At 42.1% G+C, this 22,805-nt stretch overlaps 1 protein-coding gene across 1 annotated transcript; it reads left to right on the top strand.

Annotated features, from left to right (window-relative positions):
* Positions 1-387: 387 nt before the first annotated feature.
* Positions 388-16,997, top strand: LOC126252658 (uncharacterized). Its single transcript, XM_049953561.1, has 3 exons — positions 388-471; positions 11,555-11,759; positions 16,691-16,997. The coding sequence occupies exons 1-3, from the start codon at positions 388-390 to the stop codon at positions 16,924-16,926; spliced, it is 525 nt and encodes a 174-aa protein (XP_049809518.1). The 3' UTR covers positions 16,927-16,997.
* The last annotated feature ends 5,808 nt before the right edge of the window (positions 16,998-22,805 follow it).

Genomic DNA, 22,805 nt, shown 5'->3' with positions numbered 1-22,805 from the left:
GTCCTGAAGATTGCACAAAAAATTGTTTCACCTAAATAATAGTTTAACACATCAGCTACAAGAGAGAAAAATATAGTATTCTGTTTAAAAAATACCACTTCTTGCTGTAACTTCCTGGAAAATCATGTCATACACACATATAAAAATGGATGATTGTAAGTGTATGTGAATATTCTACATCTCCTCCTAAACACTGGATCGATATCGGCCAAATTTGGTACCTTATCACCTTACCGCCATAGGGTTAGGGGTGCGGGTGAGGAGGATTGGTAACCCCTAACATTTAGGCTACCCTGGATGAACAGCATGTTATGCGGTAGTACTAAAATACGTTCCAAGGGATATACATGTGGATAGGCACACTGAGCAGAGAGATGGAAGGAGGAAATGGATAGTGACAGTGGGGAAGATGAGGTGAACAAAGAAAAGAGGAAGGAGGATAGGGATGGAGAAAGGGGGGCCGAGGAGGTGGTCAGAGAGAGAGGTGAGTAGAAGGACGTTGATACATGTAGGGGGCGGAGGATGGTGCAGTCAGAGTGGAGTACACGCATCTGGGCGAAGCCGCGATTAAAATGCTGTAAGTAGGATGTTTAGGTTTTCATTTTGGTGACGCCATGTAGTGCTCTGTATGAAAATCGCTGATTGCGCTGTGTGCAGTCTATGGCTGGCTGGACTCATTGTTGTAATATTCGCTTGTGTAGAGTTGGGCCGTTGGATGTGAACAGCGCTTAGCGTTGGACTGTTGGAGGCGAACCACCAGCATTGGGGAGAGAGGTTGCTATGAGCGGACAATCTGGGTGTGTGTCCGCCAGAAAAATGAAATTCGTAAAACTGCATGTTACGAATATATATATATATATATATATATATATATATATATATATATATATATATATATATAATGACTTTTGAACACTATTAAGGTAAATACATTGTTTGTTCTCTATCAAAATGTTTCATTTGCTATGACTATCAGTAATTAATGCCTTCAGTAGTTAGAATTTTTTATTTAGCTGGCAGTATTAGCGCTCGCTGTATTGCAGTGGTTCGAGTAACGAAGATTTTTGTGAGGTAAGTGATTCATGAAAGGTATAGGTTATTGTTACTCACAGCCATTCTTTTGTAGGGATTATTGAAAGTCAGATTGCGTTGAGCTAAAATATTGTGCGTCAGTTTGGACATGATCAGAATAATTGAAGAGAAAACTGTCTGAGTACGTTTAGTTTTACTCAGCTGTTTCAGTAACAAATAACGTAGAAGTTTACCAGCACAGTCATTATCAATTTTTCTAAGGGAAATTTCAAGGCTAGTAACTAAATAACTTGCAGAGAAAGAATAACTTTTGTTACTTTTACCTAGACGAATAAAAATTTCTTTCTGTTATTATTTTGTAAGATACCGAGAAACACATTTTGTGTATATCACATTACCTGCACATGGATTTTAGTTAATAGTTCACTAGCTTTTGACTCACGATATTTCCAGCATCACCAACGTGAGCGTCCTCACTTGAAGCCAGCCGGTTACAGCGTGTGGCCTCTAGCGGCTCCTGCTGTCTTGGTACAGCGGGTACTACACTACTGGACATTAAAATTGCTACACCAAGAAGATGACGTGCTCCAGACGCGAAATTTAAACGACAGGAAGAGGATGCTATTGTATGCAAATAATTAGCTTTTCGGAGCATTCACACAAAGTCGGCGCCGGTGCCGACACCTACAACGTGCTGACATGAGGATTGTTTCCAATCGATTGGTTATACACAAACAGCAGTTCACCGACGTTGCATGGTGAAACGTTGGTGTGATGCCTCGTGTAAGGAGGAGAAATACGTACCATCACGTTTCCGACTTTGATAAAGGTCGGATTGTAGCCTATCGCGATTGCGGTTTATCATATAGCGACATTGCTGCTCACGTTGATCAAAATCCAATGGCTGTTAGCAGAATATGGAATCGGTGAGTTCAGGAGGGTAATCTACATCTACATCTACATTTATACTCCGCAAGCCACCCAATGGTGTGTGGCGGAGGGCACTTTACCCGCCACTGTCGTTACCTCCCTTTCCTGTTCCAGTTGCGTATGGTTCGCAAGACTGCAGCGGAGCGTGCGCTGATGTGAAACTTCCTGGCAGAACTAGCACTTCTGAAAGAAAGGATATTGCGGAGACATGGCTTAGGAACAGCCTCGGGGATGTTTCCAGAATGAGATTTTCACTTCTTTCAGGAGAGCGAGTTCTGCAAGGTTCGCAGGAGAGCTTCTGTAAAGTTTGGAAGGTAGGAGGCGAGGTACTGGCAGAAGTAAAGCTGTGAGGACGGGGCGTGAGTCGTGCTTGGATAGCTCAGTTGACAGAGCACTTGCCCGCGAAACGCAAAGGTCCTGAGTTGGAGTCTCGGTCCGGCACACAGTTTTAATCTGCCAGGAAGTTTCACATGAGGGATAATTTAGTGTCAAACCTTTAACACAATAAGGCAAGTGTTGCAATTACTGACACTGTACATGTGTTGAGATGGTGCAGATGAGCGCATGCAAATACCCGCACTCTGTTCATGAGTATTTCAGGATGATAGGTGAGCGCACCTGCAAAATTATATAATTGTACGACATACAGTTCGTAAGATTTCACGTCATAGACATTGCGATGCGTGGAAAACTAGTTTTTTTTCTTAAAAGGAGCTTAAATTACCCAGATTGTACCCAAGCAGTGTTTGATAGTGAGAACACTTAGCAGATTCCGACAAACTTTGAACATAATTTCTGACCTTTCCTCAATTTTTTCTCTCTTACATGCTTAACGTCAAATATTTTGGACCTTAAATGGTTCAAATGGCTCTCAGCACTATGCGACGTAACTTCTGAGGTCATCAGTCGCCTAGAACTTAGAACTAATTAAACCTAACTAACCTAAGGACATCACACACATCCATGCCCGAGGCAGGATTCGAACCTGCGACCGTAGCGGTCCCTCGGTTCCAGACTGTAGCGCCTAGAACCGCACGAGCACTCCGGCCGGATTTTGGACCTTAACTCATATGTAAAGTGCACAGAAGTCTTTTTCATCCTGGTGTGCAAAGCTTGAAGGACGAAAGTAATTATCACGTGATGTGGCACTGGCAAATAACACAGCTTGATGGAACTTAGACCATACATAGAAAGAACTGATGCAGCATAATACAGAAGGTAACGCAAAAAAATACGCAATGAGACGAACAGAAATGAGACTCTTGTTCAACGACAATGATTACACTGCAGCCACCGCGATTGATAATGGTCCCCTGGACGTAACAAAAGGTGGTACGCGGTTCTTCTTAGAGTGTCTGATCACTGTGGACGATAGTGCATGCCTCTGCAACGTGCACCCATGCGGGCCACAAGGTTCGTAAGGAGTCCTTGTGGTAGGGCCTTCCATTCCTACCACCAGCGCGACTAACAGCTGCTGGCTGGTCGTTGCTAGATGTGAACGTGTTGTACTATGACTCCCCAATGCACCCCATGCTTGCTCTATGGGAGCTAAGCCGTGGGAAAGGGCAGGCCACTCCATTCGCCGAATATCCTCTCGCTCTAAGCACTTCTCCACCTGTGCTGTCCGGTGTGGTCCCGCATTGTCATGCGTGAAACGAAGTGAGGGCCGAATATACACCTGAAGACCACATGAGGAAAGGAGAACAGTCTCGCAATAACATTGGTGAATGTGGCGTGTTCAAAGAACTGGAGGTCAATACGTCAACGCAACATTATTCTTCCCCACGCTATAACACTTGGACCACCAAGTCGATCATGTTTGACAGTGTTCCTGGGTGCCTTACGTTTTCGTACTTCTCGCTGTATGAGAACACGTCCAGGATCACTTCTCGGGCTGAAACTGTTTCCATCCGGAAAGAGCAAACGACCCCACTCCTCGTCGGCCCATCCCCTACGCTCGTGACACCATCCAAAATGATGCCGCCGAAGTGCGGGTGTCAAAGAAACACAGTGTACTGGTCGTCGGTCACAGAGGCCACCCACCTATAGTCGCCGGGCCACTGTAGAGCGTGAGATTTCGTGTCGTGCAGTCTTGTTAAATGTAGTTGCCTGTTGCATAACGCAGCGGCCATCTCCTGCCGTAGTTGACTGTGGTCAACCACCTCCTCTCCTTCGGACAGAAGCACCTGTGGTTCGGAGCGCTCCCCATGCAAGTGAAACAACGCTATGCGCAGTTCCTAACTTCTGGGATACACTAGTCGCACTTCGCCCGTCTTCCACTTTCCCGATGATTCTTCCCCACGGGAAGTCATCGAAATGTCTCCGGCCAATGTTGTAATGATTAACACCATCACAGTGCACCGTAACTGTTCACTGATTGACACACACTGCCTTTTCCCATTCCTTCAACTGCCTCCTGTTGCGGGGCCAGGCACTATAGTCATACTGACCTCATGCTATGTGACGGCCAGCGTTTCAGAAATGACAAAGTTTCTCTCATGGACTCTTATCCAATGTATTTATTCACAATCGCGGTTTTGTCTTGTTTTGCTATTACCACATTGCGATGTGCGTCAACGCATAATTGTTCCTTTTGAGAAGACACTGTGGGCCTTTCCACAATGTTTACATATACGTGGGGACAGTGTACTCTTAAAAGGAACGATTACGCATTGACGCACACCATAGTGTGCTGACATTTGATAATGGCATGGAAGACCGCAATCGTTATTGCGAATAAATGTATGGAATAACAGACCAAGAACAAAATCTCGTCATTTCAATGAAACAAGCCATTTTTGCCAAACACATTATCGCAATTCTTATGTTTTTCTTTTTAAATTAGCTCTAATGCATACATATACATTGTCAGCAAAAATGTCATCCTTAAAGTTACTCAATTAAAACGCAATGAAACGTGTTATACATTTTATATGAAAGATTACTATGTTCTTGCTGTTGGTCTTTATATTCCTTCTCCTGTTGCATTATATTCTGTCATATACGTTGTATGCTTTTCTCTTCTGTTTTACGTATTTGACGTTATCAGTGAGTACAAATCTTTTTTTTTCTTTTCTTTTTTTTTTTTCTTTCCCTTTTTTTCGCTCTATGTCACCACGTCGTTTTAATTTCCTCTTCCTTTTTCTGATTACCAATTATTTGTTTTGTCTTATTTATCTCTTCCTTCTTCGTACTTTCTTTGGGCCACTGCAGTTTTGTTGGTGTCGTCGTCACCCTTGTTCCAACCTGACTGCTTTCGTAAGTTGATTTCGTAGATTTCGAATTTCCTTTCGTTAAATGAAAAAATTCCTTCTTCTTCTACCACTTTTTAAATATTTTCAACGTGTTCCTCCTCACAGCCTCTATCTGTTACCATTTTTACATTATCTGGATACCTTATTCCTCTTATTCTGTACCGTTGTTGATACACGAGCTGAAACTTTTTCAGCGATGATTCTTCCTTCTTTGTCTTTTGGGGTGATTTTCTCCACACCAGATCGCTTACACGGCTGAATCATCCGATCAAGTTCTCTGCCTCGTGATGACTGGGTGTTGTGTGATGTCCTTAGGTTAGTTAGGTTTAAGTAGTTCTAAGTTCTAGGGGACTGATGACCATAGATGTTAAGTCGCGTAGGGCTCAGAGCCATTTGAACCATCCGATCAAGTGTTATCTTTATTGCTTCTGCCCTTGTTAGATTTGTTTAAGTTTTTCGCTCTTAGTAATGCCTGTTAATGGCAAGCCTTGAATATCGTTCCTTGTCGAACTATTCGGCTCTTTCCGAACAGAATCTCAATGGGGACAAACCTTGAGGGCTGACGTGTTACTCTATCTTTATTGCTTCTGCCCTTGTTAGATTTGTTTAAGTTTTTCGCTCTTAGTAATGCCTGTTAATGGCAAGCCTTGAATATCGTTCCTTGTCGAACTATTCGGCTCTTTCCGAACAGAATCTCAATGGGGACAAACCTTGAGGGCTGACGTGTTACTCTATTAACGATTTCTTCCAGTTCATTAACAAATCATCCACTATGGCGTTATTGCGACGCCGCGCGGGATTAGACGACCGGTCTCGGGGGCTGCAGTCATGGACTGCGCGGCTAGTCTCGGCGGAGGCTCGAGTCCTTTCACGGGCATGAGTGTATGTGTTTGTCCTCAGGATAATTTAAGTAGTGTGTAAGCTTAGGGACTGATGACCTTAGCAGTTAAGTCCCATAAGATTTCACACATCTGAACATATTTCTTTGTAGTTGCGACACATCCGTTTACCATTTCCATCACCTGCCCTGTTTGATATGGATGCTGTGGGAAGTTCTTCACTCTCTTTAGAAATTTTTCTGTACTAGAGGAAAACATTAAGAAGCTGGCAGAGCTATCAAAGAGAGAAAGGTGATTCCTTCGTATTCACTTTATACATATTCCTTCTTCGTATTCCCAGCTTAAGTACTGTATTACAACTGAGGGTATCAACGCCGTATAACAGAGTCCCCACGGATTCAAACTGCAGATGTAGACATGAGGACAAACTAATTACAACAAATATTCCACATGACCAACTTTCATTTGAAGACAAGCTTCATCAAGTACCGTACACGTTCAAAAATCCCAAGCGTGTTCCGAACACATTGATACTATTCACAATGACACAATATGTTCCCGGAGTTCATCGACATTATCAATATATTTGTAATCCATAAATAAAGAAATCCAACGGTTTCAAGCCTGGAGGAGATGATATCGAAGATCAACGACCTTACACTTATTGTCAAAGATTTGTGCTATGTAACCCAGAACAGCCACGTGGAAGTCTTCTGGTGCGCCATCTTGCCAGTACCAATTACGCTTCCTTTCATCAAAAGGAAACATGATTCAAATTGTCTATTAGCTTGTGAATTCATGCATTTGCAAAAATATTGTATCGGGGAAACTACTGCCTTCTGAATAAGCTTTTATTGTTATTATTTCTTCTTTTATTGCACTCCACTCGCCGATTTCGTTTGTACCTACAATAGTTAAACACCTTGTATTATGGTTGCACCAGGTGAACGGTCTACCCGACGGGACGCCCTCGTCACACGTTCTATGGTGTATCAAGTTCTTTCGCTTTTTTTTTATCTGTACTAGAGAGAAACAGTACAAACTTATCAGAGAAACGAGGGTGGTTCAGGCAGAGTCTACTTCTACACTGGCAGAAAAACGCAATACCCACAAGGACTGTGTTCAGTCGAACCAGGGTACAATGGCTGCGTACCGAGGTTTGTAGTATTAGTGATTCGTATGTACGGTCGTCAGTGATCAAATAACTTTCAGAAGGCCTGTATGTGCACATTCTGTTTCCACTCTGCAGGAAGTAATTGTGCTAAGTTTAGAGGTGAACAGTGCAAGCTTCATTCTAGGATACAACAATGCCACACCGTCGAGTACGTACGTCTCTTGAACGACGTCACGTTGCGGTCTTGTGGGGAGCTGGATGGACATAACAAGAAATTGCTGCATGTTTTGTGCACAGTGTATCGTTGGTGTGTCAGTGATTTCAGCAGTGGTCTGTGGAACGCTGTAACACCAGCAGACCTGGCTCTGGACATTCGTGTAATACAGAAGCACGTCAAGAATGCATTTCTCGAGCAGCAGTGGTCGGCTGAATATCATCAAGGGAGGAAATCTGGGCACATTTTGCACCTGGTGTGTCTCCAAGGACTGTTGGAAACATTCTGCTAGCATAAGTACTAAAATCAAATAAACCTCTGGCCAGAATACCACTGATGCCGCGATACAGCCAAGAACGGCTATTCTGAGATCGTGAAAGACTAGACTGGAGAGTGGAATGGCACTCTCTCATGTTTTCTGTAAACTAAGTAGGTTCTGCCTGTAAGCGAGTGATGTACGGCCGAGTCCTGGTGAGCGGCCTATTCTGGAGTGTATTCACACACAGGAAACAGGTCCCACCCCAGTCCTCCTGGTGAGGAGGTTTTTTTGGGGGGGCGGGGGGGGGGGGAAGGGTAACCAGGGCATTAACCATTTAGCAAGAGACGTGAGTTACTACAGATGTGGTATACAGTATCATACATACAGCGCACATTAGAAATTACATTAATTGCAGGCAACGTCATGGGACACTTTGTACATTCCCACACTCAGCACAGTCCATACATTTCAAAATTTTAAACATGGATGAAGCAACAACTGTTGAAAATCTTCGCGGCAAATGATAACAGCCAAACAGTTGCAGGATAAAGATTTATTGAAATCCTTGATCACGGTTTCGGTATATCTAAATATACCTTCATCATAAGCAAAAGTGCACTGAAATCACATCCTGCAGAGGAGGTGCATAAAACAATCGTGCCAAAGCCGTCGTCAGTAGTTAAAATAAAATATCACCTCCATCTGTACAGCATATTTATGAGGAGATGGTCGATGCGAACGAGACATACTGTCAGTACTTAGCCTGTGAACTAAGTACTGATAGTATGTCGTGTTGGCATCGACCATCTCTTCATAAATATGCTTTACAGATGATATTTTAATTTTAACTACTGACGACGCCTTTGGCACGATTGCTTTATGCACCTGCACTGCAGGATGTGATTTCAGTGTATTTTTGCTTCTGATAAAGATATATTTAGATATACCGAAACCGTGGTCAAGGAGTTCAATAAATCTTTATCCTGCAACTGTTTGGCTGTTACCATTTACCGTGAGTAGTCCATACATCACAATTTTGCACACTGCATCTTTTGTGTGTGACGTATTACAGGATATCTGTTTCTCACAGAACCCGTGCAATACTGACGTAATTAGCTGAGGATAGCTGTCGAAACTGGTACGTCACGGTTGGAGGTTTCGGGATTCCTGCTCTGCTCAAGGCCTTAAAAAACTTTTGGCATTGTCTCTCACAGCGTGATCATCCTAGTATCACGTGGCTGAGGTATGCAATCCCAATTGTGCGGACTCCGCAGCGTGGAGATAGTTCACCTTCCATCCTATGAAGATGTAACGGATAACAGTCTTGACCCAGCCAGATGTGCGTTGTAGTAGTGATGTGGCGCCTACATAGCTTGATTTGGGAGAACCAGGTTTTTCGTGGAGTTCTTGGCTGTACTGGAGCATAATGTCTGCCTTTTGACTGTTGTGAGGTCTACCACATCTGTTACCAACCTCGATGGACTTTTTTCTTTACGCCAGCAACAAAATTAAAAGTGTAAGGCAAGTGTAGTTAGGTCGGCCATCAGTCACTTGCTTCTTCTGCCTGTGCGGCTGGTCCCGGCGGAGGTTCGAGTCCTCCCTCGGGCATGGGTGTGTGTGTTTGTCCTTAGGATAATTTAGATTAAGTAGTGTGTACGCTTAGGGACTTTCTCAGCAGTTAAGCCCCGTAAGATTTCATACACATTTGAACCTTTTTTTGCTTCTTCTGCTGGACAGTCCACGTCCACATACAGCTGCTGCAATGCAACGTGAACTTCGTAGTCAGCAAGATCACCGAATCTCTTGTCAAATCAACGTGTATTGGACATGATGGAGTAGGAACTTGTTCGTTCTCCAGATTCGGCTGAATTGCAACAATAAGTGCTTGATGCTTAGGACCGTCGTTGACATGCAAGAATACGTGCTTTCGTTTCATCTAAAGTGAGGTACATTTTCTATTGAAGCGACTGTTTGGATTCTCTTTATTGTGACATATCTCTTTCATTTCATCTGAATTTGCCATCAGATGGTGAGTTACAATGTTGACTGTAATACTCTCTTTCAAATTCTGAAGATGTCAGGGTTAAAATACAAGGACCAGAAAACTGTTTACAATTTGTACAGAAACCAGATGGCAGTTGTAAATGTCGAGGGGCATGAAAGGGAAGCAGTGGTTGGGATGGGAGTGAGACGGGGTTGTAGTCTACCCTCAATGTTATTCAATCTGTATACTGAGCAAGCAGTAAAGGAAACAAAAGAGAAATTCAGAGTAGGTATTAAAATCCATGGAGAAGAAACAAAAACTTTGAGGTTCACCGACGACATTGTAATTCTGTCAGAGACAGCAAAGGACTTAGAAGAGCATTTGAACGAAATGGACAGTGTCCTGAAAGGAGGAAATAAGATGAACATCAACAAAAGCAAAAAGAGGATAATGGGATGTAGTCGAATTATGTCGGGTGATGTTGAGGGAATTAGATTAGGAAATGAGACACTTAAGGTAGAAAATGAGTTTTGCTATTTGGATAGCAAAGTAACTGATACTGGTCGAATTAGAGATGATATAAAATGTAGACTGGCAATGCCAAGGAAAGTGTTTCTGGAGATGATTAATTTGTTAACATCGAGTATAAATTTAAGTGTCAGGAAGTCGTTTCTGAAAGTATGTAAGTAGGCTGTTTAGGTTTTGAAGTTGGTAACGCCACGTAGCGCTCTATATGAAAATCACTGACTGTGCTGTGTGAAGGCTGTGGTTGGTTTGCATTGTTGGAGTACATGCTATTGTAATGTTGGGCAGTTGGCTGTTAACAACGCGTAGCGTTGCGCAGTTGGAGGTGAGCCGCCAGCAGTGGTGGATGTGGGGAGTTTTGAGAGCGGATGATATGGACGTGTGAGCATCAGAGACAGTAAATTTATAAGACTGGATGTCATGAACTGCTATATATATTATGACTTTTGAACACTATTAAGGTAAATACATTGCTTGTTCTCTATCAAAATCTTTCATTTGCTAACTATGCCTATCAGTAGTTAGTGCCTTCAGTACTTGGAATCTTTTATTTAGCTGGCAGTAGTGGCGCTCGCTGTATTTCAGTAGTTCGAGTAACGAAGATTTTTGTGAGGTAAGTGATTTGTGAAACATATAGGTTAATGTTAGTCAGGGCCATTCTTTTGTAGGGATTATTGAAATTCAGATTGCGTTGCGCTAAAAATATTGACTGTCTGCTCAGCTGTTTGAAAATCAAATAATGTAAAAGGTTTATCAGCACAGTAATTCATTAATTTTTCTAAGGGGACATTTTAAGTATTTGTATGGAGTGTAGCCATGTATGGAAATGAAACTTGGACGATAAATAGTTTACACAAGAAGAGAATAGAAGCTTCCGAAATGTGGTGCTACAGAAGAATGCTGAAGATTAGATGGGTAGATCACATAACTAATGAGGAAGTATCGAATAGAATTGGGGAGAAGAGGAGTTTGTGACACAACTTGACTTGAAGAAGGGATCGGTTGGTAGGACATGTTCTGAGGCATCAAGGAATCACCAATTTATTATTAGATGGAAGCGTGGAGGGTAAAAATCGTAGAGGGAGACCAAGAGATGAATTCACTAAGCAGATTCAAAAGGATGTAGTCTACAGTAGGTACTTGGAGATGAAGAAGCTTACACAGTATAGAGTAGCATGGAGAGCTGCATCAAACCAGTCTCTGGTCTGAAGACCACAACAACAACAATGTTGAGTTACTTGTCACATCAGTTACTGCAATTAACTAGAAATTTTCTTTAGGGCAACTGAGATAGTTTTGTTGGGGTGGGATATTTGCGTAAATATCTTCTGGTTGCGCAGTAGTGTTTCTAGTGTGGGTGACCTTGAGTGGACGGTGGTCGCGGGTCGCCCTCGTGACGACAGCCCGGGCCCCCTGGGACGTCCGCCAGCCAGGCTCTGGTCTCCGCTGGCTACCGCCCCGTTTCGCTGTACCGCCTTCCGCCACGCCCTTCTCTGCAGCAGCGGTGCGCTCTGCGCTCGCGTAACCACCACCAGTATAAAGGCGAGGCCGCCAGACCCCGGCATCAGTCGACGACAGCAAACCGAAGGCGACACCATGAAGACTCTCGTGAGTACAGCGCCCACATCTATAATTTCGTTCGATGCCTTACACTGTAGAAGTACCGAGCGAGGTGGCGCAGTGGTTAGACACTGGACTCGCATTCAGGAGGACGACGGTTCAATCCCGCGTCCGGCCATCCTGATTTAGGTTTTCCGTGATTTCCCTAAATCGCTCCAGGCAAATGCCTGGATGGTTCCTTTCAAAGGGCACGGCCGACTTCCTTCCCCGTCCTTCCCTAATCCGATGAGACCGATGACCTCGCTGTTTGGTCTCTGTCCCCAAAACCAACCAACCAACTGTAGAAGTGGTATCGTCACATTTGACCCAATCTTGTTGCCTCCTATTGTTAGAAACTTCTATCACTTCTATCAAAGTGTGATTATCACGTAAGGTCTTATAAAGCTAAAGCTACTTCCACAGCTGCGTTTGTGTTCTGCAAACCACCGTAGCGCCTGTGACAGAGGATACTTTTCGTCTGAGAATCATCATCCCCCCCCCCCCCCCGACCTTCTACCCAAATCTGAGGTTTCTCTAAAGGGTTCTAGTGTGATGCACATGGCAGAGAATACTTCCATTGTACCGCATTTTAGTGTTTCTTCCCACTACCTGCTAATGTCGCAGGTTCAAATCCTGCCTCGGGCATGAATGTACGTGATGTCCTTAGGTTAGTTAGGTTTACGTAGTTCTGAGTCTAGGGGGCTGATGACCTCAGATATTAATTCCCATAGTGCTCAAAGCCATTTTTACCATTCTTCCCACTAAGAATGAGATATTCACTCTGCAGCTGAGTGTGCGCTGATATGAAACTTCCTGGCAGATTAAAACTGTGTGCCGGACCGAGACTCGAACTCGGGACCTTGGTCTTTCACGGGCAAGTGCTCTACCATCCTTTCTTTCAGGAGTGCTAGTTCTGAAAGCTTCGCAGGAGAAAAAAAAATGGCTCTGAGCACTATGGGACTTGACAGCTGTGGTTATCAGTCCCCTAGCACTTAGAACTACTTAAACCTAACTGACCTAAGTACACACACACATCCATGCCCGAAGCAGGATTCGAACCTTCGAACGTAGCGGTCACGCAGTTCCAGACTGAAGCACCTAGAACCGCACGGCCACACCGGCCGGCGGTTCGCAGGAGAGCTTCTGTAAAGTTTGGAAGGTAGGAGACGAGGTACTGGCAGAAGTAAAGCTGTGAGGATGGGGCGTGAGTCGTGCTTGGGTAGCTTAGATGTAGAGGACTTGCCCGAGAAAGGCAAAGGTCCCGAGTTTGAGTCTCGGTCCGGCACACAGTTTTAATCTGCCAGCAAGTTTCATTCTTCCCACTGCGTGCACAGTTGAAGCGTGGAAATAACGACTACTTACATTCCTCTGTGCACGTAGCAATCAGACTAAAGTTGCCTTCTTGCTCCCTGCTGGAATAATATATATGAAGCACTAGTACTGTAATAAATTATTCATGGGTTCTTAAAATTTTGGTATTCGGGGGACGATTGGAGTCTATTTTCTAGCATTTGCTAACTCAGTTTTTCCAGAACTTCCATGACACACTCCCATGCTTCAACCAAACTTGTAACCGTTCGCGCTGTCCATTACAATACGTTTAGTATCTCCATTTAGTCTTATTTGGTACACGTCCACACTTCCGGGCAATATTCTTTGATGGGTGGCACAAGTTTGGTTTGGGGCCTCTAGCGGTCTGCTGCGGTATTGTGGTGCACGGATTTCAATACGTACCAATATTGAAAACATTTGCCTGTAGACAAACCAAACCAAAGACTAATTACGTATTTTTTCGTGCTGGCATCTAAAAGATGACTACGCCTCACACATTAAACTGTAATGGCTCCCTCACAGTTGTTTGAGGCAAGCCAGATCCTATTATCTCTACAGTCGCTGATGCCCCAATACAAGTTTTGTTTGCTAATAAGTTTTAGAGTCAATCGTGTATCGTGTTCGTATTCCGTAAGCACATATTAGTATGCGACGGTCTGTAACTTTATCGTAGGGCTTGCACTAGCGTGCAAACACCGTATCAACTTGAGCTCTGATAGTTTCACCCTTAAAGGATCACGTGAACCAAAATCGAAAACTAGGTTTCACACGATCGTTGCATCCGTCATCCATGTGGATTCCTATATAGGAGACATCTAGTTTTCCAAAAAAGCATCAAACACAAATGGAAAATACGCACGGTTTACTGACATTGCCCTGACAGGCTGATAGTTTGCACGTCTCTCTTTCAGTCTTTTCTAAGAACTGAGACCTGGGTCATTTGCTAGCACACAGGATTCTTCCGGGTTCCAATTACCCATGGCAAACTATTGCTAAAAGAGAGACTAATAATTTAACATGTTACACATATCGCTAACCAAGAATATAGGGTGCGGCCACTGACGTTCTGAAGGTAAATTTGGTCCACTTGTTGGTCATTCTCAAGAAAATGGAAAAACAAGAAAGAGTAAAGCTAATTCTTGCACGTATTCTAGCTTGTGAAACTACATATTTTAGAAACGTACAGAAGTTAGCGAGGTCAAGAATAGTTTTGTCAGACTCCAAGCAGAACATATTTGTATCTTCCTGTCGAGTACAGAGTGCCCCGCTCGTAAAATTGTCAAATAGCGAACAGTGCCTGTAGTACAGTTCTTCTATAGTTATCACGGAGACTCTGTGTCAACTATTTCTCTGAAGCGCACCTAATGGGTAAAAATTTCTGTGAGAGTGTAGTAAAACAGACATTCTTTTCGATTTACCCTACTGAGAGAGGAAAGTATGTACGACTCTCTGGGCAGAATATTTGTAGCGAGTATAGCTTCGTCATATTTGTGCAGTCCCAAAACAAATAAGGAATTTGCAATCGTAATAAGTTTATGTATGCAGCAGAATGTCGAAAAATCAAGGTTGTCAGTGTTTTCCATCGATCGATTGAGAATGGATTAGGTAGTACATTGCAGTGATTGTGTCTTTATCTTCCTGTTTGTCTCGTCCTACCCTCCGTAGACGTCGACGTAACAAGCCTGTTGAGGAATCAGCACTCATTCTTACAACTAAATACGTTGATTGCGTATTCTTGGTAAGTATAACTTACACGTCTTCACATTATAAAAAATGTTAAAGTTTAAGATTCTGTGAACGATTAGCTCATTAACTATGGAGCTTTAAGTAGGATCGAAGAAACATAGTTTGTACATCTTGGTGTTGGCTTCAAATTGTTTGCAGATACTAAATTTGGATCCCTAGCCTCGATGTCATGAATAAGCGTCCAGTACCTGAACCACAATGCTACCTTGTCATGTTTGACATAAATATAGTAGTGCTGACTGATAAAGAGAAATTTACCAATAAAATTCCTCTTTGTCCATAGCAATGATGGTGTAAATAATGTTGAAAACATACTCAGTTGCAGTATCGTTTTCCAGTGATATAATGCGCAATTTTACTCCCAATCTTCGTGATGCTGATGATATTTCCATGTTTTGATGAGATGTGTAAGACCTAGATGTTTATGTGTAACAGCATCGATGAGGCGTCAGGGAGCCTGCATGCATTTTACTACCAGAAATACGTAGGTCTTAAGTTGCAATGAACATTACTCTATATTTGATTGTGTAACATTAAAATGTCCAATAGATTTCAATAATGCTCTCATTATTACCAATGGGTATTGCATGTACACAGATTGCGACTACCATGGTGATCAATTTCTTTTATCACGACTGAACTCGGAATAAGTATAATGTAAGAAGAAGGTTATGAATGACGGTTCCAGTGAATGCCACACACAGGATGACCAGTATTAGTGTACTAGCATAAAGACGAATTCTTAAGAAGCATTTCATTGGTTTGGGCTATATTGATTTAAGAATCGAGCATGGATCCATTATTTTCTCTGTTCCAAGGCAAGATAAAGTGTACTCTTGACTCCCACATATCCATTATAAGTTGCAGTAAAGAACAGAGGCCTCAAATTATATGCCTCACACTTGTAACATACTTCAGGAAACCATGTTTGAATAGGAAATTGGGTAGAATTCTATCGTCAAAATGTAGGAAATATCTTTGGAGGATTAATTCTGCTGTTATCGTCAGGGCTAACATGAATTACTCTAAAATTGACAAAAACACGAAAGGAAGGTTAGTTTTTGCTGTTTCATCGTTGGTGATATGTGTCACAGAGGTCGGGGAAGGGCGGATGAAGGAGGAATGAGGGTATATAAGACATCAGTTTTGAGTTCTTAGTTACATGTAGCTAAATTCTATGGTCGCTTTATGAAGTATGTCAACATTATTTGTGACTGTTTCCGTCCATCTTAGAGAGACTCTAGTGGTAATTATTGTAAGATTTCCATAGTTTCACATCTCTGCACTTCCCACAGTTATATGACAGTCCAAGTATATTGCCTGCATGGAAATGTTAGAGAATCTACTAAATACTGAATGAAACCGAGCAAGACTTGTAATGCAAAAAGCAGCCTCGCTGATGTGTAAAATATGGGATTTTGCAGAAATGTATATGAGCCTGAAATTATGTATAGGAGTATGCCTAGCTTGTGGATCCTAGTAAATATGATTGATGCTGATGCAAATGTCCACTAAGCAGAGAATTAAATACAGATATGAAAGCGAAGACAGCTACTTTGCAATGTAAGTGATGAGAGATGTGTATTCTATCACAGCCAACTCTTCCAATGAGACTGATTGAGATGTTGCTCTTGCAACAGACACTTGTCGTGCAGTAGTGCGTACTGTGTTGAATGGCTCTTTTCGTCAGAGGTGTGGCTGTTTGTAGTGTTCTTTTGGTGGAATGTCTCTGAACAGAGACGATATTCTTGTAACATTTTGCCTTTTGTGAGTCTTTGACTTCTTTCTACCAAAGATGTTCCTTTTGTTGTGCTGGTTGAATTGTGCAGTCTCTGACCAGAGGTGTTCTCTTTTTGCCACAGGTGTTCCTGTTTGTGGTGCTGGCTGTGGTGTGCGTGGCTCTGGCTGTGCCTGGCCCTCTGCCCCTACCACGTCCTGGTCCAGTACCGATCCCTGCTGCGCCCAGGGAGGCACTGCGTGGCAGCGAACAGGTCTACTACGGATACTACCCATACGTCGTCGGCTAAGTGCAATGACAATGGCGAACGGCTTCCAAATTGGCATCACTGTGGAGTTCATACAGACACCTTTTGGCTAACTTTTTTTGTTTGTCTATTACATATGAAACTGACTTTAATTCTGAATAAATTTTCCACTTCCTATTGAAAAGCCTCTTTTATTTTTGTTTTATTTCGTATTATCTTGTGGCTGATCCTATTATCGCTGCTACTTTATCTGGTGGCTTTACGCATGTATTCAGATTAAAAAATTATGATTGTGCCATAATGAACATGGTCTACTCTATGCTGTCTAGATCTACACAGTATATCTTTCATTTAAAACGACAAGTGCAAAAATACGTTGACTTAAGAATCTTGTTATTACTTTGGATCTGTATGGTTTTGTATTATGACCAGCAGTCACACAACGAAGCGCTAACGAGATTTTTTTCACTATCACACTCAGTAGTGTACTCTCTGGAACAGCAAAATAGCGGTGAGTATTACAAATCCCAAATTTACTTATGTAACAAACTTTGCATCCACGGCTCGACGATAGGACAGGTGGCATTGATAGGGTTTAGTACAGGTGGTTTTTTTACTTGCAAACAAATAACAGGCAATGATAAAGCAAAACCATAATACGATGTGAAATGAAGCAACTGGTTAATATAATCTACTTCGATTTGTTTCATCCTCATATTAACATATTAAACCATTGAATGAGTAAAACCACGACTAATCCTTAAGAAAACAATATTTTTAACAAAAATAGGCATAATGAATTGCATATATTGATTAAGAGAACGAATTTTACAAGTTTGAATTGTTCACAAAACAGGATAGCTGAATATAGAAAGGGATGTAAAATATTGCTTAAAGAAGCTAATGAACTACGTCGGCAAATCAATCAAGAAAGCTGGGATAGATTCATTTTGTAATCGGTAAATGATGTCTACGTCAGATAGACACTTGCTTGTAAAATGATGATGAATTTGAACAGAAATACAAAATATGATGCAAGATTAGAAGTGATAAATAAGACAGATCGTCTGTGCTATTATACAAACTTTGAATAGTAGACATGATGGAAATAAAAATGTGGAAAAGAAGAAGAGAATGCAGGAGAAGGACAGAAGCGAAGGAATTAGAAGATGCAATGCGTAAAATGAGAAACAGAAAAACTGGGTAGTGTTGGACTCAGAACTGTTTAAATATACATCTCCCACACTGAAATATATTTTACTAAACTATGTCAATGGAAGCTGGATCAAAAGGAAAATTAAAGAGAACAGGAAATCAGCTTGAATAACACCTGTTTAGAAGATCGGAGACAGAAGTAATTGCGAGAACTCTGCTAAACACAGGGTATAATATGTATTCTAAAATGACGGTAACTAGCAGCAATTTCTGAAAGTATTTTGCTAGAAGAGCAAACGGGCTTTGAGAAAAGTAGTTAGAGCACAGATATTATGCTCACTATTAGACAAATCACTGAGAAACATAAAGAGTTTAATACAGAGAAACATTTACAGTTAAGGGCAATGAAAAGTTAGATTTCAGTTTTGTTAATGTCATGATTTATCTTACATTAAAATATGGAGCTGTAATGATTCATTGGTAATTAAATAACTGAAACTACAATACAGTTAGTTTTAATCATATGAATGGGTAATCTCTGTTCTTTTCAACATGTAGGAAAGAACAGACGTTATTAATTCATATAACTGATTCGCCTAAATGACATTGGATCCACCTTCTTCAGTTCAGATGCACGAGTATGTCCGACCTCCTACGAAAATCTGAGTAGCGAGCACGGAGGAAATGGACAGGGACGACGGATCAATGGCTCTCGGTGGGAATGTGGGTCGGCCGTGAGGTGTGCCGAGATGGTGCCGTGGTTAACGCAACTGCCAAGTAAGCAGGAAATCCCGGGTTCGAATCACTTTCATTCGTCGCCGCTGATTCTACGAAATGTCCCGATGCAGCTGAAGTCAGTAATCACTTCTCTTTACTTTCCTCCCCCCCCCCTTTCCATTTTCAATTTATTTTGACAGTTCTTTTCTTTCAGTACTTTCAGGAGCAACCTCGAAAGTTCAGAGAGAAATATTGATAAAAGAACCAGAAACGACCAATGTCTTCTTACCTACAACACATTGCCACTTGTAAGTCCGTAGAGGTTGCTTCTTATTACCCTGTGCGATTATGACACCCCGATTAGCTACTTGCGTTAGCACGTCACTTCTGGCATTGGGGGAGGCAAGCAGTCCTGCTTCGAATCCACACGACGGATTAACTCATGGCGGCCGGTGTAGCAGTCAGCCTGTAAGTGGGTTATAGGTGTTTTCGTACATTCGACTTGGTGAATATCAAGCTGAGCCTTTTGTCCCACCTCAGCTACACGATTCGCAGAACAATTCAAAAACGACTCTCACATTTTCACATGGGATAACATTAGACCCAGACAAATGGGGCACACATCCGTCCTCCAGGGTGGGGAAGGGACGACAGGAAGGCCATCTGGCGAACCGCTATCGCTAACAATGCCACGGCCAGATTTACATGCAGACCCGTGAAGACACGGGATCAGGTCGGGAAAAAGAAGAAGAAGAAGAAAAAGGCTCTGTGCAATTCTTTTAACGACTCTCTCTGTAGCGTTTATTGTCTCTGTATCAGAAGCTGTGTGGAGTATTTAACGTCTCTGAATCAAAAGCTGCATTTTGTCGACAAATACTGCAAATCTTTCTTCCACTTATAACACTGCAACAGCGTATTTACATAGCTTATACTATGAAGTACCAAGTTTGGTCTATTACATAGTATACCCTAACAGAACAAATAGTCCTGTCACGGTCGCCACGTATAACACTCCATTCTGCTGTTACTACTGCACCATAACCTCAATGCTAGAAACAGGTTGTGACATAAAACTATTTTGTAAAAGCAATTATGGTACAAAGCAGCAGAGCAGTGTTACCCTCTGGGAGGAATTTTGTTAAGTTGACCGTGTTGTACCTAACGGAAGTGGCTTATCGGAAATGAAAGTCAGAATTACGTAAATATTTGAACAGTATCAAACAAAATTTTGCCTATCTGCACTGTTCAACTGATAAAGAAAACGGCCGCCAGCCTAACTAGGCAAGAGAATGATTAACATTCTCGTTTTAGAAAGTAGGTATAAGTAACTATAACGGACAAACGCAACCTAGACTTGGCCACACGGGAGTGCAATGAACTCTGACACACATATGTTTTAAGATTGAAGCTAACAACTGGAGCAGCACAAACTATTTGCAAAATTATAACACGTACAGGAAAACACTATCACTTTCAAGGCTTACACAAACTGAGTGGTCTTTATACTGTTAATATGCACACAAGAGAGACAAACACTTAGTAATCATGAGTATATAATTTCCTACTATGCAATTTTCCACTTTTACTACCATGAGGCATAAAATTAATATTACTGTAAGATACTGACTCACTTTCTAAGATTAACAACAGGTAGTAATGTGATCATTTACTAAGCAAAACGTTATAAGCCTCAGTCTTGAGAAATTTTAGTTTGAATTTGGCAACAACACATTAATAATCAGTTTTACTAGGAAAATTATTTTGAGCAAATAATATTTACTTTAACTCACTCTCTTGCCACATTAACTTTACTCTGTCCAATAGGCATTAATTAGCAAACTGAGTTTTAACGTACTTTCAATAAGGACACTCGGTAATCACTTTAGTTCAAACGGAGAGGACCCTGAGAGGTGTTATGAAGAGGAGAAAATCAAGGTTGGTACATAAATTCAGATATAAATTACCTTATATTTCAGCACAATCACACATCCATTACGCTGATCCTTCACTGTACATCATTATAGTGATATGTTGCAATGATTGCGCAATGTGGTGGCCACAGCATGTTGGTAGGTGGAATTGCAAGCAGAATTGCTGGACTCTGTCATTTCTTGGTGGCGAAGATAGATACGAATTCCAGAATAGCCCAGCTATTTATCCATCCATCCGAGGCATTGGAAAATAACAGAAAAGCCTCTCTCAAAACCAGCACTATGCAACTTTCTCACGGCAGTGCACGGACTCGTAGCTCATCTCTGACTGCTGGCTCGTCCCTGACTGACTGCTTGTCTCCGACTTTTTCCACCTATGCCAACCACATTTTGCGCGCGTTGCGCTGTTCCGTTCCCGAGGGGAACCCCTACACCTTTTACATACAGAATAACTAAGAGCCCTAAGTGAGGATCAGCAGTTTACATAACAGCAAACAAATACATTAAATAAGACAGAACCTTTGCACATATTAACATGTCTACAAAAATTATTCACACAAAATTACAATCATATACAGTAAGTTTTGTTCCCTCCAAATGGGACAAAGAATATAAATTGTAGATACACTACTTTGCATTGAACCAAAACATGACGTCAAAGTTTGTACAAAGAAATGAGTATACAATTTTGTGTTATCTATTCAATCAAACACATTTACAGAAGCTCAATGATGAAACATAAAATGAACAAAAAGCAAAATAAATCATTACAGCATTAAAGCTATGGTGTTACACACTCTACTCGCCAAAATCACTTTGCCTCACATCAAACATAAAGAACCATAGATTCTTATTTTTGTACTGACAAACTTTCGTTTTCATTCGTCCTCCTGTACTATTAACGGGCTCAAGAGTAAAATGAAAGAGGGACAAGTACGCTAAATTGCCAAAGTAACAGGTACAGGCAAGTGTATTAAAACACAGAGATATGTGAACAGGCAGAATATGGCCCTGCGGTCGTCAGTGCCTATGTAAGACAACAAGTATCTTCCGCAGTTGTTAGATCGGTTACTGCTGTTACGACAGGCGAGTTTGAACGTGGTGTTACAGTCACCGCACGAGTGACGTGGCACAGCATTTCCGAGTTAGCGATGAAGTGGGGGTTTTCCTGTACCACCATTTCACGAGTGTAATGTGAATATCAGGAATCCGCTAAAACATCAATTCTCCGACATCGCTGTGGCCGAAAAATGGTCCCGGAAGAATGGGACCAACTACGATTGAAAGGATCGTTCAATGTTACAGAATCGCAACTCTACCGCAAATTGCTTCAGATTTCAATGCTGGGTCATCAACAACTGTCAGCGTGCGAAACACCATGGATATGGGCTTTCGGAGCCGAAGGCCCACTCGTATACCCTGCACCACACAAAGCTTTGCACCTCGTCTGGGCCCGACATCACTAACATTTGGCTGTGATGAGTGGAAACATGTTGCCTGGTCGGACGAGTCTCGTTTCAGATAGTATCGAGCGGATGGATGTTTATGGGTATGGACACAATCTCATGAATCCATGGACCCTGCAAGTCAGCAGGGGACTGTTCAAGCTGGTGGATGCTCTCTAATGGTGTGGGGCGTGTGCAGTTGCAGTTATAAATACGACTCTGACAGCATCATGCCTGATCACGTGCATCCATTCATGTCCATTGTGCATTCCGACAGACTTGGGCAATTCCAGCACGACAATGCGACACCCCAAACGTCCAGAATTGCTACAGAGCGGTTCCAGGAACCCTCTTCTGAGCTTAAACACTTCCATTGGCCAACAAAGTCCAGAGATATGAACATTATTGAGCATGTCTGGGAAGCCTTGTAACGTGCCGTTCAGAAGAAATTCCCCCTCCCTCGTACTCTTACGGATTCATAGACAGTCCTGCAGAATTCGTGGTGTCAGTTCCCTACAGCACCTCTTTATACTTGTGTGTGTGTGTGTTTTGAATTTACTTTCAGTTCAATTATTTATTTTGTTGGTACCATTTCTGGGCTTTTCCGCATGGGGTTGAGAGCTGGAAGCCAAATTATCCACTAAACGTTGGAGTGTAAGCTATTTTCTTACACAATCTCTCACTTTACAAATCTATTTTTGTCAGAGAATATGCTGTCCGATGACCTATTTTCGTCATAAAAAA

Source organism: Schistocerca nitens, chromosome 4 (assembly GCF_023898315.1).
Source record: "Schistocerca nitens isolate TAMUIC-IGC-003100 chromosome 4, iqSchNite1.1, whole genome shotgun sequence".
NCBI lineage: Eukaryota > Metazoa > Arthropoda > Insecta > Orthoptera > Acrididae > Schistocerca > Schistocerca nitens.
This window is presented reverse-complemented; position numbering and strand designations above follow the sequence as displayed.